A 17,867-nucleotide genomic window follows, 5' to 3' on the forward strand; every position below is an offset into this window, starting at 1 on the left:
TGTTGTGTCTACGGCAATTTTATACATTCATTCTAATAATTTAGCAGACTGCCTTATCCAAAGGGACTTACAGGAGCATTTAAGTTGAAGTGCCTTGCTCAACGGCATATCGACAGATTTTACACCTAGTTGGCTCTGGAATTCGAACCAGCAACCTTTCGGTTACTGGCCCAACGCTCTTAACTGCTAGGCTACTTGCCTCTTGGTTGTCCAGCCCAGACTAAACAAACAATTGTTTTGTCTGAGTCTAAACTTAACATATTGCTAAGTATCATTACTGCAGACCATCAGATCCTGACCACCTCTTCCCCCAAGGTCGGAGTCAATTTTAATTTAATTCAGTCAATTTATGTACATCCAGAATTGACTGAATTGGAAATGGAATTTACACCAACCCTGATCTCCTCTTCCTCCAGGTGAAGAAGCTTCAGGCCATCCTAAAGCCCATGATGCTGCGGCGGCTGAAGGATGACGTGGAGAAGAACCTGGCGCCCAAGGAGGAGACCATCATCGAGGTGGAGCTCACCAACATGCAGAAGAAGTACTACCGGGCCATCCTGGAAAAGAACTTCACCTTCCTGGCCAAGGGGGCCAACCAGCACAACATGCCCAACCTCATCAACACCATGATGGAGCTGCGCAAGTGCTGCAACCACCCCTACCTGATCAAAGGTGACGTGTGGACACACAAATGAAAGCACGCATCACACGTACACACACACGCTCTACAAATGTTCGTAGTTCATAGTTCATAATAAAATGTTAACCTCTCTGGGGTAGGCGGGAAGCTTGCGTCCCACATGGCCAATAGCCAGGGAAAATGCAGAGCGCCAAATTCAAATACATTTCTATAAAAATCTAACTTTCATTAAATTACACATGCAAGATAGCAAATTAAAGCTACACTCATTGTGAATCCAGCCAACATGTCAGATTTCAAAAAGGCTTTTCGGGGGAAAGCATAAGATGCTATTATCTGACGATAGCACAACCGTAAACAATGAGAGTAGCATATTTCAACTCTGCAGGCGCGACACAAAACGCAGAAATAATTTATAAATCATGCCTCACCTTTGACAAACTTATTTTGTTGGCACTCCTATATGTCCCATAAACATCACAAATGGTCCTTTTGTTCGATTAATTCCGTCAATATATATCCAAAATGTCAATTTATTTGGCGCGCTTGATCCAGAAAAACACTGCTTCCAACTTACGCAACGTCGCTACAAAATATCTCAAAAGTTACCTGTAAACTTTGCCAAAACATTTCAAACTACTTTTGTAATTCAACTTTAAGTATTTCTAAACGTATATAATCGATCAAATTGAAAACAAAACAAACTGACGCTACTTTTCTGGTTACCTCTATCAAAAGGTACCCATGAACTGACGTTCGTTCTGAGCTATGCTACTTCTTCATTACACAAAGGAAAAACCTCAACCAATTTCTACAAACTGGTGACATCCAGTGGAAGCGGTAGGAACTGCAGGAAAGTCGATTAGAATTCTGGATTCCCCATGAAAACGTATTGAAAAGACAGTGACTTAAAAAAAAAAAAATCGGAATGGTTTGTCCTCGGGGTTTCGCCTGCTAAATAAATTCTGTTATACTCACAGACATGATTCAAACAGTTTTAGAAACATCAAAGTGTTTTCTATCCAATACTAATAATAATATGCATATATTAGGATCTGTGACAGAGTAGGAGGCAGTTCAGTTTGGGTAGAAATGTTGCCCCCTACCACAAACAGGTTAATTATAAAACGAGTTGACGGCTCGTGCCCTGACCTGTATTCCTTCTAGCATCCATAGTCCTGTAGAGTCCTTTATATATGAACTCAGTTTTATTCCACCCTGACTTTATGGAAATGGCTTCATACCGATGTTCTCTACAATGCATTTTAAGTAGACCTTTTTTCTCCCTTATCTTCTCTGGACATGTCTAGGTGCGGAGGAGAAGATCCTGGATAGCTTCAGGAAAACGCACAGCCCTGATGCTTGGGACTTCCAGCTCCAGGCCATGATTCAGGCAGCGGGGAAGCTGGTGCTTATTGATAAGCTGCTGCCAAAGCTGATTGCTGGCGGCCACAAGGTGCTGGTCTTCTCCCAGATGGTGCGCTGCCTGGACATCCTGGAGGACTACCTCATCCAGAGGAGGTTAGGTTGGGGCTGAGGATAGAGTTGAGAGCGTGGCTGGGGATGGGTCTGGGGTTGCTGGACTGGGCTCAAGCTCTGCTCTGTGTGCGCACATCACAATCCCCCTCAGCCTCAGCTCTAGTCTAAAAAGAGTCGGACCAAGACTGCAATTGTGTTGAGTTTATCAAGTTGGGAAAAATATATGATTTTGCTGGACAGTTCCAAGAACAACAGGAAAGGCACATGTGTATATCAATATTAATTTCTGTGATTTTATAACATAAATCTGTGATAGACACACATTTTTACAGGATATCTATGATCCGTAGGAGATTTTAACTGGAATATACAGTGTAAGAGGTGACCAAGCATTTTAATTGGAGATACAATGTGAATATTGCAACAACAAAAAAATCTAAATGAAAACACAGTATGAATGAATATGTTTGAATACATAATATGTACTGTATGTATTGTAGCGAATTCGGGGGTAGCCCGACCAGTACTCAAACCTGGTTCCAGCAACTGTCAGCCCAACACCTTCACCGTTACGCCAAGAGATCCGAACCTCTTGACGAGGTCGTTCGGTTGAGGTTGCTACAGTATGTTCATAAGTTATATGTCTGGTTCTAGGTACACCTATGAGCGCATCGACGGCAGAGTGCGGGGTAACCTGCGCCAGGCAGCGATCGACAGATTCTGTAAGGTGGACTCGGACCGCTTTGTGTTCCTGCTGTGTACCCGTGCTGGAGGCCTGGGCATCAACCTGACCGCTGCAGACACCTGCATCATCTTCGACTCGGACTGGAACCCCCAGAACGACCTACAGGTTAGACAACACAATGTTCAGCACCACTTTCCGGACCTTGACTAAACCTAGTCCTGGACTAAAAACCTAGTACTGGACTAAGAAGTGTTATACTCATTTCCTGATTTCATGCTTTCATGTTGTCCTGTGTGGCTCAGTTGATAGTGAATGGCGCTTGCAATGTCAGGATTGTTGGTTTGATTCCCTCTGGGTACACCACTGTATGTGTATGCACTCACTACTTTGGATACAATTTCATACGGTATGAAATGGTATAATAGCTATTTCATGTGGGCATGCAGTATGAAATGGTATAAAGGAAAAAGATTACTCACACACAATGTTCATATTTTTATTCTACGTTTTTTTTTGTACTACATTGATATAGATTACTGCGTTGATGTATTTAGTGCTTGCAAGAAAGGCATTTCAGTGTACTTTAAACTTTGAATGCCAGTGTAAAATAACTGTTTCAAGCCGTGTGTGTGAAACTGCTCTGTTTGTGTCCCTGCCAGGCCCAAGCTCGCTGCCACCGCATCGGCCAGAGTAAAGCAGTGAAAGTGTACAGGCTGATCACCAGAAACTCCTATGAGAGGGAGATGTTTGATAAAGCCAGTCTGAAGCTGGGTCTAGACAAGGCTGTGCTGCAGGACATTAATCGAAAGGGCAGCCTCAATGGGGTGAGTGACTGCTATGATCGCCTGGTCCCATATGTTTGTGCTGTCTTGCCAACTCCTATTTTCATCGTCCCATCGTCATGCCAGCACAAACAGATCTAGGGCTAGGTTATACTATGAAGGATGATTTCTGGATTGTCTTTGTATACAGTGAGCTCCAAAGGTATTGGGACAGCGATATATTTTTTGTTGTTGCTTTGGCTCATTGAAATGATTCATTTTTTAATTTGATGGTGAACCGTTGAGAAATTACAGAACTTTTTGTACATAGTCTACCCAAATTAGGGGACCAAAAGTATTGCAACAAATTCACGTACATTGCATTGACTTTTTCCACATTTTGTTACGTTGCACACATGACTGTAAGTCGCTTTGGATAAAAGCGTCTGCGAAATGGCATATATTATTATTATTATTTACAGCCTTGTTCTAAAATTGATTAAGAAAATGCCCCCCTCATTAATCTACATGACAAAGCAAAAACAGGTTTTTAGAAATTCCTGCAAATGTACACTGCTCAAAAAAATAAAGGGAACACTAAAATAACACTGCCTAGATCTGAATAAATGAAATATTCTTATTAAATACGTTTTTCTTTACATAGTTGAATGTGCTGACAACAAAATCACACAAAAATGATCAATGGAGATCAAATTTATCAACCCATGGAGGTCTGGATTTGGAGTCACACTCAAAATTAACCAGCTCGGGAGTTTTATTCCTCTGCTGGTAGCGTGACTACAGCTCAAGCTCATTACCATAACGCACAATGCGCAAAAATATTCCTAAAAATATTTAACCTCCACACATTAACAAGTAAAATAGCTCAAATGAAAGATAAACAAGTTGTTTATCTAGCCAGCAAGTCAGATTTCTAAAATGTTTTACGGCGAAAACATAGCACATATTTATGTCAAACCACCACCGCAGACATAGCTCATTAGCATAGCCAAGTAGGAAAAAATATGCAATCAACAAACGCAGGATTAAAAGAAAAATCATTTCACTAACCTTTTGAAATCTTCATCAGATGACAGTAATATAACATGTTACACAGTACATTCATTTTTTCAATAATATGCTATATATATCCATAAATCTCTGTTTACAATGATGCATCGTTCAAAAAATGCTACCCAAATGTCCTGAGAAATGACGATAGCCCCGGCAGATAACGTCAGCTAACAAGGAATACACATCATAAACTTTGACTAAATATGCATGTTTTACATATGTATAGCAAGATACACTTCTTCTAAATGCAATTGCATTGTTACATTTAATTTTAACGTTACATTTTGCGTTCACTAGACTATAATATGGAGTCGGCGCTCCCACAGTAGCATAATGACTCCTCTATCTTGGAGTCGACAGAAACCCAAAATGAATACATTAAATATTCCCTTACCTTTGTTATTCTTCCATCAAACGACCTGTAAGGGATTATACTCACCAAATTAGCGTTCAGTTTTCAAGTCTGCGTCTTTCGGTTCTCAAAATAGCCTGATTTTGGTAAAAATGTAGTCAAAATTGAAGTGGTTGCGCACCAAAACTTCGAAAGAATATATAATATGTCGAGTAAACTTGTCAAACTAACTTCATAATCAAGCTTTAACATGTTATAAAGGTGTACAGCAATTTTGAGAACAAACAGAAACACAAGCACTGTTCAATCGATCTTGGAAAAGAGAGAGGACTTGACCATTGCGCACAGGTTTTTTGAGTGACTGAGAGCTTACCGCGTGCTCAAACTCTCGCGAGCGGGCGATTCTCACAATGAGAAGTCCCATTGAAAGCTGAGATCACGCTGAACACGTGGAGACTGTTCCGGGTGCTGTGACTGTTTGGAAAGGGTGTTTGCGATGAGGTCAAAGGTGACCCAACTTTTCAGATGAGAAGATATATTTTGGGAAAATGCAGATTTTGAGAGTTCTGCTATACATAGAGACATAATTTAAACGGTTTTAAAAGCTTTAGAGTGTTTTCTATTCGATAATATTTTTTATTTGCATATATTAGCAACTTTTGACAAAAATGTATCATGTTTTATATGGGTACCCAAATCCTCCAGAAGGGGCAGTAAACCGTGGTATCCTGAACAGGTTAAAGTGGAAAACTACACTACAGGCTGATCCAACTTTGATGTTATGTACTTAAAACAAGTCAAAATGAGGCTCAGTAGTGTGTGTGGCCTCCATGTGCCTGTATGACATCCCTACAACGCCTGGGCATGCTCCTGATGAGGTGGCGGATGGTCTCCTGAGGGATCTCCTCCCAGACCTGGACTAAAGCATCCGCCGTGCTCAATTGAATTCAGGTCTGGGGAACGGACGGGCCAGTCCATAGCATCAATGCCTTCCTCTTGCAGGAACTGCTGACACACTCCAGCCACATGAGGTCTAGCATTGTCTTGCATTAGGAGGAACCCAGGGCCAACCGCACCAGCATATGGTCTCACAAGGGGTCTGAGGATCTCATCTCGGTACCTAATGGCAGTCAGGCTACCTCTGGCGAGCACATGGAGGGCTGTGCGGCTCCCCAAAGAAATTCCACCCCACATCATGACTGACCCACCGCCAAACCGGTCGTGCTGGAGGATGTTGCTGGCAGCAGAACGTTCTCCACGGCGTCTCCAGACTGTCACGTTTGTCACATGTGCTCAGTGTGAACCTGCTTTCATCTGTGAAGAGCACAGGGCGCCAGTGGCGAATTTGCCAATCTTGGTGTTCTCTGGCAAATGCCAAACGTCCTGCACGGTGTTGAGCTGTAAGCACAACCCCCACCTGTGGACGTCGGGCCCTCATACCCCCCTCATGGAGTCTGTTTCTGACCGTTTGAGCAGACACATGCACATTTGTGGCCTGCTGGAGGTCATTTTGCAGGGCTCTGGCAGTGCTCCTCCTGCTCGTCCTTGTACAAAGGTGGAGGTAACGGTCCTGCTGCTGGGTTGTTTCCCTCCTACGGCCTCCTCCACGTCTCCTGATGTACTGGCCTGTCTCCTGGTAGTGGCTCCATGCTCTGGACACTACGCTGACAGACACAGCAAACCCTCTTGCCACAGCTCGCATTGATGTGCCATCCTGGATGAGCTGCACTACCTGAGCCACTTGTGTAGGTTGACTCATGCTACCACTAGAGTGAAAGCACCGCCAGCATTCAAAAGTGACCAAAACATCAGCCAGGAAGCATAGGAACTGAGAAGTGGTCTGTGGTTATCACCTGTAGAACCACTCCTTTATTGGGGGTGTCTTGCTAATTGCCTATAATTTCCACCTGTTGTCTATTCCATTTGCACAACAGCATGTGAAATGTATTGTCAATCAGTCTTGCTTCCTAAGTGGACAGTTTGATTTCACAGAAGTGTGATTGACTTGGAGTTACATTGTGTTGTTTAAGTGTTCCCTTTATTGCACTGTATTAAAAATGTCACCGAAATATCACATTTACATAAGGACTCTGTACTTTGTTAAAGCACCTATGACAGTGATTACAGCCTTGAGTCTTCTTGGATATGACTCTACAAGTTTGGCATACCTGTATTTGGGGAGTTTCTCCCATTCTTTTCTACAGACCCTCCATAGCTCTGTCAGGCTGGATGGGGGACGTCGCCGCACAGCTATTTTCATCTCCAGAGATGTTCGATCTGGTTGAAGTCCGGGATCTGGCTGGGCCACTCAAGACCATTCCGAGACTTGTCTCGAAGCCACTCCTGCGTTGTCTTGGCTGTGTGCTTGGGGTCGTTGTCCTGTTGGAAGGTGAACCTTCGCCCCAGTCTGAGGTCCTGAGCGCTCTGGAGTTGGTTTTCATCAAGGAACTCTCTGTACTTTGCTCCGTTCATCTTTCCCCTAATCCTGACTAGTCTCCCAGTCCCTGCCACTGAAAAACATCCCCAACGCATGATGTTGCAATCACCATCCTTCACCGTAGAGATGGTGCCAGGTTTCCTCCAGATGTGACGCTTGGCATTCAGGCCAAAGAGTTGAACCTTGGTTTCATCAGACCAGAGAATCTTGTTTGTCATGGTCTGTGTCCCTTTCGGTGCCTTTTGGCCAACTCTAGCGGGCTGTCATGTGCCTTTTACTGAGGAGTGGCTTCCGCCTGGCCACTCCACCATAATGGCCTGATTGGCGGCGTTCTGCAAAGATTGTTGTCCTCCTAGAAGGTTCTCCCATCTCCACAGAGAAACTCTGGAGCTCTGCCAGAGTGACTATCGGTTTCTCGGTCACCTCTCTGACCAAGGCCCTTCTCCCCCGATTGCTCAGTTTGGCCGGGTGGCCAGCTCTAGGAAGAGTCTTGGCGGTTCCAAACTTGTTGCATTTTGAAAATGATGGAGGCCACCGTGTTCTTGGGGACCGTCAATGCTGCAGAAATGTTTTGGTACCCTTCCCCAGATCTGTGCCTTGACACAATCCTGTCTCGGAGCTCAACGGACAATTCCTTCAACCTCATGGCTTGATATTTGCTCTGACATGCATAGTCAACTGTGGGACCCTGTATAGACAGATGTGTGCCTTTCCAAATCATGTCCAATCAATTGAATTTACTAGGTGGACTCCAATCAAGTTGTAGAAACATCTCAAGGATGGTCAATGAAAACAGGATGCATCTGAGCTCAATTTCGAGGTGGGGTATTGTGTGTAGATTGCTGAAGAAAATTTGATTTAGAATAAGGCTGTAATGTAACAAACAGGGATGCAAACTAATATTTTCTTTCTTCAGTCACTTGCTGCATTCTGTTGTTATTTGAACAAAGGTAATTCCTGCTTCCGAACCGGCCTGTCACAGAGTAGAGACCGGGCGTGTTTTAGACTCACCCAGCCTATCATTGATTGTTGGCGTACGAGCTGGTACCAGCCCCCGGGCTATCCAGTTGATAGATGTATCTGTTGCTGTGTAGAGTATCTATGTGCTCATTCCCTAGATACCGTTATCACATATCTGGTTTCTGTTATTGTTAAGTTTGAGTTCTTAACAATGTCTCAAGTAAGCTATGTTGCATAACACATACACCCACACAAGCCAACAGAAAATAATATTCAATGACATATGATATGGTAACGACTATAGTGCATAACACAGAGAACCTCACAATCCCCGACTCAGTTTGAGTGTGAATGTATCGGCCTAGTGACAGTGGAAAATAAACCCATAGCTCCATCACCCAATGGCATGTAGGGGTAATGTAAACTATTTATATCCTATAGCACCACATGTGTATTCTCATTTACAATTAAATTCATCCGTTAAATAAATAATTTGAGCACATTAAATTACGTTATTGTACACTTGCCTACTCCGCTATCTACACAGTAAATAATATTGCCTACGTACTTTCGACAATACGTTATCAAATCATTATGTACAAAAAAAATATTTTCAAATAAACCAAATGTGCCTTAACACAGTAGGCCTAAATATTCCCTTACCATATCGCAACTTAAATATAGCCTACTTACTCCTCAATTGGATCAAGGACATCTTGGTAATTATTTTAAGCGCCTCTTAAGGAAACTATCTGGGCAGACATGCGAAAAGACACGCTTCTGCAGCTTGTAAAATTTAAAAAAAAAAAATGAATGTCTGTGTCTCCGCCGAGCTCTCAAATACCGTGCTACTCTCTCACTCTATGAACGGTCACTGCGATCCGGAATCCTTGGGATGTCCTTACCCTAAACTGACACTAAACGTAACCATTTTACATTTATACTTGAGGTATGGACATCCCAAGGTTCCCAAATAGCACGGACCCTCTGGGAAAGGCTAAGAACTGCTGTATTCGATTGAAGGGACATCCCAAGGTTCCCAAATAGCACGGACCCTCTGGGAAAGGCTAAGAACTGCTGTATTCGATTGAAGGGACATCCCAAGGTTCCCGAATAGCACGGACCCTCTGGGAAAGGCTAAGAACTGCTGTATTCGATTGAAGGGACATCCCAAGGTTCCCAAATAGCACGGACCCTCTGGGAAAGGCTAAGAACTGCTGTATTCGATTGAAGGGACATCCCAAGGTTCCCGAATAGCACGGACCCTCTGGGAAAGGCTAAGAACTGCTGTATTCGATTGAAGGGACATTCCAAGGTTCCCGAATAGCACGGACCCTCTGGGAAAGGCTAAGAACTGCTGTATTCGATTGAAGGGACATCCCAAGGTTCCCGAATAGCACGGACCCTCTGGGAAAGGCTAAGAACTGCTGTATTCGATTGAAGGGACATCCCAAGGTTCCCGAATAGCACAGACCCTCTGGGAAAGGCTAAGAACTGCTGTATTCGATTGAAGGGACATCCCAAGGTTCCCAAATAGCACGGACCCTCTGGGAAAGGCTAAGAACTGCTGTATTCGATTGAAGGGACATCCCAAGGTTCCCGAATAGCACGGACCCTCTGGGAAAGGCTAAGAACTGCTGTATTCGATTGAAGGGACATTCCAAGGTTCCCGAATAGCACGGACCCTCTGAGAAAGGCTAAGAACTGCTGTATTCGATTGAAGGGACATCCCAAGGTTCCTGAATAGCACATATGAACTGCGGAAAAAGAACAAATTCAATATTTACAATTTTAGCTGCCTTTTTAAGCATTCTAGTACAGTTAAATAGTTAACACACACACATGGACGCAACGGTCTAAGGCACTGCATCTCAGTGTAAGATGCGTCACTACATTCCCTGGTTCGAATCCAGGCTGTACCAATCACAGCCGGATGTGAGAGTTCTATAGGGCGGCACACATTTGGCCCTGCGTTGTCCGGGCCGTCATTCTAAATAAAAACTGACTTGCCTAGTTAAATAAAGGTTACGCACACACCACACTAACCAAAAAGTTATTTTGTTGGCATTTACGTATGTCCCCATTACCAGTAAACATAATCAAAACCTATTTCTTTCACTTAATTGCTGTGCTGTTTCATTGTTCATTTGTTCAGTTTCATTCTCAACCAGGATTTCATCATACATGTCAAACAGTGAAGTTTCAGTTCTGTGTGTCCGTGGCCTCTCTTCCTCGGTGCTCACTATCACTGTGTCTGTTTCCATCTTGTCCAGCTGTGTATGTTATATTTCACGTAAACTCTGTTTCTTGTCTGCATCGAAGTAGCGGTCCTTGTACATAGCATCGAGGCGACACAGTAAAGAGAGAATGCCACCGATTCGCTTGTTCACAGTCTGTGTCGGCAGTTATGTTCAGCAGGCGTTTCAATGCCATGACCGAGGGTATCAACGTCTGCTGCAGGCGCAGTTGATGAGCTTATTTCTCAAGTCAGTTGTTTGAATGGAGCTAGCTAGTGTGTTCATGTTTCCAAGTTTCAAACATGTTCTCAAATGCCATTGAAATGGCAGTAGCTGTATGACAACCAGCACATTCATGAGCCTGCAATATGACTTTCTTCAGTATGAAATCCTCGACAACCCACTGTGCTGTCAGACTCAGCATGCTCATGGGGCTGATATCGCTGGTCCAAATGTCAGTCGTGAAGCTAATAGCAGTGACGCTATTACTGTGTAACTCCGGTAGGGCAATATCTGAAAAATAGAGCACTTGGTATTGTGTACCGGTGCTTGACCAGTCGGTGAAAGCCAACATCACCAACAACAGAGAACGGTTGATTGTCAAGGGCAATGAATTCCATTATCTTGGCGTTAATGGATTTCGCCTTTGAGTTGTCTCGCTGAAATGTTCTTACTCTTTCAAATGACTGCTCGATCCACACAGCAGACATTGTGGGCTAGGTTAGGAATGCTGTGTTTCACGTGTTGCTCAAAATTTTATATGGCGTCATTACGTCATGTACCAACATTATATAGGTATGCACGTCAGCTTTGACACTCTGAGAGCTGTTGCTATTGGCTGCCAACTAACGGGGGGGGTGGCATGGTGTCCTAAAGGCGCAGCAGATGACCAAGATTGAGGTGGAGGACCTGCTGAGGAAGGGGGCGTATGGCGCACTGATGGATGAGGAGGACGAGGGCTCCAAGTTTTGTGAGGAGGACATCGACCAGATCTTGCAGCGCCGCACCCAAACTATCACCATCGAGACAGAGGGCAAGGGCTCCACCTTCGCCAAGGTTAACACTGATCCTTATATCCCCGACCTCTTAACCCCTTACCCTAATATCCAGACTGTCAATATCAAGACGGTAGGCAACCCCAACCTTTATACCTCTGACCTCTAACCCCTGACTAATACCCAGAACATCACCATCCAGACAGAGGACAAGGGCTCCATCTTCGCCAAGGTAAACCCTTACACCTCAGACCATTAACCCCTGACCCATATCTTGACCATCACCATCCTGACAGAGCTCCACATTTGACACGGGTAACTCAATTATAAACCTTACCCTTCAACCTTAGTCTTTTACTTTGCTGGATGGTCATGGTTTGAGATTTGACAACATTGTGCTCAACTACAATGAGGAAATTTAAGTTTGAGTGTCAAGGGTTTTACCTTTGCCAAGGTAAACTCTACCCCTCCCTTATAGATTAAACCTTAATCCTAAAACTATCACAATCCAGGTAGTCTGTAACTATCGGAAGAATGACATGTTAGCCAGTCACAACAAGTTTCAGTTTCCCCTGAGTGGGTGGTGAAAGGGAGATGCAACGTCTGATTTCACGCCTTAACAGCTTTCTCAGCACATCTGTGTATGTTACTCTCATAGATCCAGCCAGGTTGACGTGTGTGCACGCTTTTGTTTTCCTTGTCATTTCCAGGCCAGCTTTGTGTCTTCTGGAAACAGAACTGACATTTCCCTGGACGATCCCAACTTCTGGCAGAAATGGGCCAAAATAACCGAGCTGGAGATTGACTCCAAAGCAGAGAAGGTAAGGGGAAGGGAGGGGAACTAGGGAAGGGCTCTATGGGGCTACCGGTTATCCCTGACCAGGGAATATCCGGTCCCGCATGTCCCTGCAGATAACTTCGAATGCGGGCTAGAAAAGAAGGGGGAAGAGGCCTTGCGAAACAGTTTAAATATCTGGCACTCGTCACTCTGTCGAAGAGATGTGTTGCATTAATGAGTGAGGAAAAAGCAGCATGTGAAGCAGAGGGAGGAGGAGAGGCTGCAGTTTAATTAATTCTGTGTGGTGTGTATTACAGCTTTGTGTGTGTGTGTGTGTGTGTGTGTGTGTGTGTGTGTGTGTGTGTGTGTGTGTGTGTGTGTGTGTGTGTGTGTGTGTGTGTGTGTGTGTGTGTGTGTGTGTGTGTGTGTGTGTGTGTGTGTGTGTGTGTGTGTGTGTGTGTGTGTGTGTGTGTGTGTGTATTTTGTGCCCCAGAGAGGGGGGTGTGTGTGTGTACAGTTGACGTCGGAAGTTTACGTACACCTTAGCCAAATACATTTTAACTGTTTTTCACAATTCCTGATATTTAATCCTAGTAAAAATCCCCTGTTTTAGGTCAGTTAGGATCACCACTTCATTTTAAGAATGTGAAATGTCAGAATAATAATAGAGAATTATTATGATTTATTTTTTCTTTCATCACATTCCCAGTGGGTCAGAAGTTTAGACACTCAATTAGTATTTGGTAGCATTTCCTTTAAATTGTTTAACTTGTGTCAAATGTTTTGGGTATCCTTCCACAAGTTTCCCACAATAAGTTGGCCCATTCCTCCTGACACAGCTGGTGTAACTGAGTCAGGTTTGTAGGCCGCCTTGCTCGCATCCGCTTTTTCAATTCTGCCCAAAAATCTTCTATATGATTGAGGTCAGGGCTTTGTGATGGCCACTCCATACCTTGAGTTTGTTGTCCTTAAGCCATTTTGCCACAACTTTGGAAGTATGCTTGGGGTCATAGTCCATTTGGAAGACCCATTTGCGACCAAGTTTTAACTTCCTGACTGATGTCTTGAGATGTTGCTTCAATTATATCCACATAATTTTCTATTTTGTGAAGTGCACCAGTTCCTCCTGCAGCAAAGCACCCCCACAATATGATGCTGCCACCCCATTCTTCGGTTTGCAAGCATCTCCCTTTTTCCTCCTTTTTTCCTTTTCTTCCAGATGGTCATTATGGCCAAACAGTTCTATTTTTGTTTCATCAGGCCAGAGGACATTTCTCCAAAAACCAAGATCTTTGTCCCCATGTGCAGTTGCAAACCGTAGTCTGGCTTTTTTATGGCAGTTTTGGAACAGTTGCTTCTTCCTTGCTGAGCCGCCTTTCAGGTTATGTCGATATAGGATTGGTTTTACTGTGGATATAGATACTTTTGTACCTGTTTCCTCCAGCATCTTCACAAGGTCCTTTGCTGTTGTTCTGGGATTGATTTGCACTTTTTGCACCAAAGTATGTTCATCTTTAGGAAACCCAATACGTCTCCTTCCAGAGCGGTATGACGGCTGTGTGGTCCCATGGTGTTTATACGTGCTCACTATTGTTTGTACAGATGAACTTGGTACCTTCAGGTTTTTGGAATTTGCTCCCAAGGATGAACCAGACTTGTGGAGGTCTACAATTTGTTTATGAGGTCTTGGCTGATTTCTTTTGATTTCCCCATGATGTCAAGCAAGGAGGCACTGAGTTTGAAGGTAGGCCTTGAAACACGTCCACAGGTACACCTCCAATAGGCTAATTGACATCATTTGAGTCAATCAGAAGCTTCTAAAGCCATGACATCATTTTCCGGAAAATTCCAAGCTGTATAAATGCACAGTCAGCTTAGTGTATGTACAATTCTGACCCACTGAAATTGTGATACAGTGAATGATAAGTGAAATAATCTGTCTGTAAACAATTGTTGGAAAAATGACTTGTCATGCACAAAGCCGATGTCTTAACCGACTTGCCAAAACTATAGTTTTTTAACAAGACATTTGTGGAGTGGTTGAAAAACGATTTTTAATGACTCCAACCTAAGTGTATGTAATCTTCCGACTTCAACTGTATGTTAGGAATGTACCTTTTTTGGGGCCTGAGTATGTGGTTTTAGCAGTTTGTGTACACTTATGTATCGGCCTACATCTTGACTTTTCTGCGCATGGATTTGTTTGGCATCCGTACACAGTATGGCATGTGTTTGCGGTGTGTGTGCTGTGCATGGGTTCATATAATGTCTGTACGGCTAGATGAACTGTGTGTCCATAAAACCTGCAGTAAAACCTGAATATGAACTACCACCCCCTCTCCCTCACAGGAGAGCCTGGTGATTGATACACCTCGTGTGAGGAAGCAGACTCGTCACTACAACTCGTTCGAAGACGACGAGCTGATGGAGTTCTCTGAGCTGGACAGCGACTCAGAAGAGAGGCCCTGTCGCACCCGCCGCTTCAGCGAGAGGAACAGACGCTACCTCCGCGCCGAATGCTTCCGCGTCGAGAAGAACCTGCTCATATTCGGGTTATTTTATCACATCTAACATTCCCCAGTCACACTTTCATTGTGCCATACTGTAATAATAATAATAATTATTATTATTATTAATAATTATTATTATTATTGTGAAATGTAAGTGCTCTCTCACTAGCTTAAGTACTCTCAAATTGTACCTTAGTCAGCACTCTTACTGGCTACTGTGTAGTTAGTGGGCCAGTGTTGAGTAACCCCCCAGTCAGTACCATTTATTTGACATATTCCGGGACTAGCACAACTGATTCAATTGGTCAACTAATCACCAAGCCCCTCATTCGTCGAATCAGGTGTGCTAGTTGTGGAGTACATCAAATACAGTCCCTGCCAAATATATTGGCACCCCTGCACTTATTTTTAAAGGCCCAGTGCAGTCCAAAACGTGATTTTTTTAAAAAGTGTTTTATCTGTTTTGTCCAGCTCTTTTATTGTAAGAGCTGTTAGAAAAGAACACCTGGAATTTCAGCCTGTTTTGGTGGGATGGAGTTTTGACCCATAGAAAAGAGGGTTCCAAACCACTGCCAATAACGGGTCGTTGTCAGGTTTCCCCTCCCTGCTCGGTACTTAATTGTTACCCCGAAATGATTTGATATGGAGATCAAAATGGCTACATTGGACCTTTTTTAAAAAATATCCCATTTTTTCTAAAATAAGTTGAAAAAAAAACCGTTTGGTCTCCACACCTTGTTAGGGGATTTTAAACATTGCAGAAACAATTATATTTTATTTTACCTTAAGTTAGAAAAATAAAGAAATTGGAAAAATTATTGGCACCCTGAAGCTAGCCTTTGCCAAAGATATTTGCAGACGAACACTTCTTGTAGCCTTCACTGATTGTGCTGCAATTTGGCCCACTCTTCAGCAGCAAACTGCTGTAATTCTTCAATGTTTGAGGGGTTTCCCTCCACCAACTGCTGTTTTCAGATCTGTCCATAGCATTGGTGGTCGGTGCCGTTTAAGATGAGGGAAGACGATTATTATTTTGAATGAGAATGGCCTTATTTCTATTACAGCATATTGGATGACTGTCATTCATATTCCATTCACCAAGCTCAATGTAACATCAACAGGTTTAGGCTACTACATGATACTAAAATGTTTTTACCCATTATGAGGTTGCTACAATACCTATGAATGAAAGTTTAGAACATTGCAAATGAAAGGTTGACAGAAAGTGACACATTCAATAACACCTTGCACACTCTTGCCTGCATACAGCTGATCTAGGGCGTAATCATTAGTCCAATAGTTGCAAATGAGTTTCTATTGGATAAATTCAGGTATGTTTATCTCTGCTTCGTTCCGTTTGCTTCTGTTTTAAGAAACATTCTTAAACAGATTCGGTGGAATGAATACACCTCCAATCACACGCAAACTTTCAGAGCAGTCATACAGCATGATCACTTTGATCGTTGTAGCTATAATTCCTTCTCGCGTCTATGAGCTCTCCGCTCACCTTTTCCTATCACCTAAGAGTTCCTATGTTGGATAGCCAGCTAGCTAACATCCCTCTATGTTTGAGCCGGGTGCTTGAGTAGACTTAAACTAGCTTCTTTTGCTAGCTAAGTGAAAGTAAAATAAGAAATACAACGAAATATAGCTGCCGCCCTCTTGCTTCATTTTTCAAGAAATGAATCTGTTCAAAACTGTTCAACTATTGTCTTTCTCTCTTTTCAGTCAACTCCTCACCACTCACCAGCATTATCAAACTTCCCCATATTTGATTGTAGGGAGGGTGTTATTTTCATTGAATGCTTCATTTGGTCATCGGCAGCTGATCTGTATCGCCAAAGAGCTCTAATTATGTTTCATTGGTCCGCAACATTTTTTCCCAGGATTTAGGCTTGTTTAGGTGGGTTTTGAGATGTTCAATCAGGATATATCTTCTCCTTCATTTGTGGGTTCTTCCTATAACCAACAACCACATTTAAGCTTTCAAAGAAATGAACACCCTCCCTACAATCAAACATGGGGAAGTGCGATAATGCTGTGGGGTTGCTTTGCTGCCTCTCGTACTGGGGGCCTTGAAAGTCTACAAGACCTCATGATATCTGCAGATTATACATGTTTTTGGGAGTGCAATGTTCAGCCCAGTGTCCAAAAACTAGGTCTCTGTTGAAGGTTGGTCTTCTAGCAGGACAAAACAAACTAAACACACATCAGAAGCACACTTGAATGGTTCAAGAAGAAGCACTGGACTGTTCTTGAGTGACCAGCAAAGAGTCCAGATCTGAATCACATCCATAACCTATGGCAAGAGCTGAAAACAGCAGTTGGTGGAGGGCACCTCTCAAACATTGATGAATTAGAGAAGTTTGCTGCTTAAAAGTGGGCCAGAAATGCAGGCTCTGCAGCCAGGTACTAGCTCCGGGGTGCCAGTCATTTTGTCCATTTGTCTTAATTTTCAAAAGTAAAATTGTAAGCAATTTTTTTAACTTTAAAAAAAAAAGAAATATGGAATTCTTTAAGAAAAGTGCAAGGGTGCCAATATGTTTGGCTGCAACTGTATGTGGCACTGGCTGGGGGTATTCAAGGAGAGGTGGGGACTCGATGAGAGCCTACTGCAGTAGGCTACATTGGAGTACAGATTTATTTATTGTATCCCAGCGACTCTTGACACTTTTTTGTGGTGTATCTGTGCTCATGCCACCCGCTCCATCTCTCTGCATGTGTCCACACAGCTGGGGTCGCTGGAAGGACATCCTAACCCACGGGCGCTTCAAGTGGCAACTGGCTGAGCATGACATGGAGGTGCTTTGCCGGGCACTGCTGGTCTACTGTGTGCGTCACTACATGGGCGATGACAAGATCAAGAGCTTTATCTGGGACCTCATCACACCTGCTAAGGATGGCCATAAACAAGACCTGCAGAACCATTCTGGTGAGAGATTCACTTAAAATCCCTTCC

General features: G+C 43.4%; 1 protein-coding gene across 8 annotated transcripts in view; it reads left to right on the forward strand.

Moving 5' to 3' along the window:
* LOC118370052 (chromodomain-helicase-DNA-binding protein 6-like) overlaps nt 1-17,867 on the forward strand; it is a 90,720-nt gene that overhangs the window by 53,187 nt on the left and 19,666 nt on the right. For all 8 annotated transcript variants that reach the window (XR_004822728.1, XM_035754825.2, XM_035754824.2 and 5 more), the window contains 8 exons: nt 417-672; nt 1,951-2,161; nt 2,774-2,969; nt 3,464-3,628; nt 11,502-11,681; nt 12,331-12,441; nt 14,748-14,950; nt 17,641-17,840. Coding sequence is in view for 7 of the 8 variants with exons in the window: in XM_035754825.2 (XP_035610718.1) it covers nt 417-672; nt 1,951-2,161; nt 2,774-2,969; nt 3,464-3,628; nt 11,502-11,681; nt 12,331-12,441; nt 14,748-14,950; nt 17,641-17,840 (1,522 nt within the window). In the remaining variant the exon portion in view is untranslated. The remainder of the gene's footprint in view (nt 1-416; nt 673-1,950; nt 2,162-2,773; nt 2,970-3,463; nt 3,629-11,501; nt 11,682-12,330; nt 12,442-14,747; nt 14,951-17,640; nt 17,841-17,867) is intronic.

The sequence above is a fragment of the Oncorhynchus keta genome, chromosome 37, assembly GCF_023373465.1.
Source record: "Oncorhynchus keta strain PuntledgeMale-10-30-2019 chromosome 37, Oket_V2, whole genome shotgun sequence".
NCBI classification, from domain to species: Eukaryota; Metazoa; Chordata; class Actinopteri; order Salmoniformes; family Salmonidae; genus Oncorhynchus; species Oncorhynchus keta.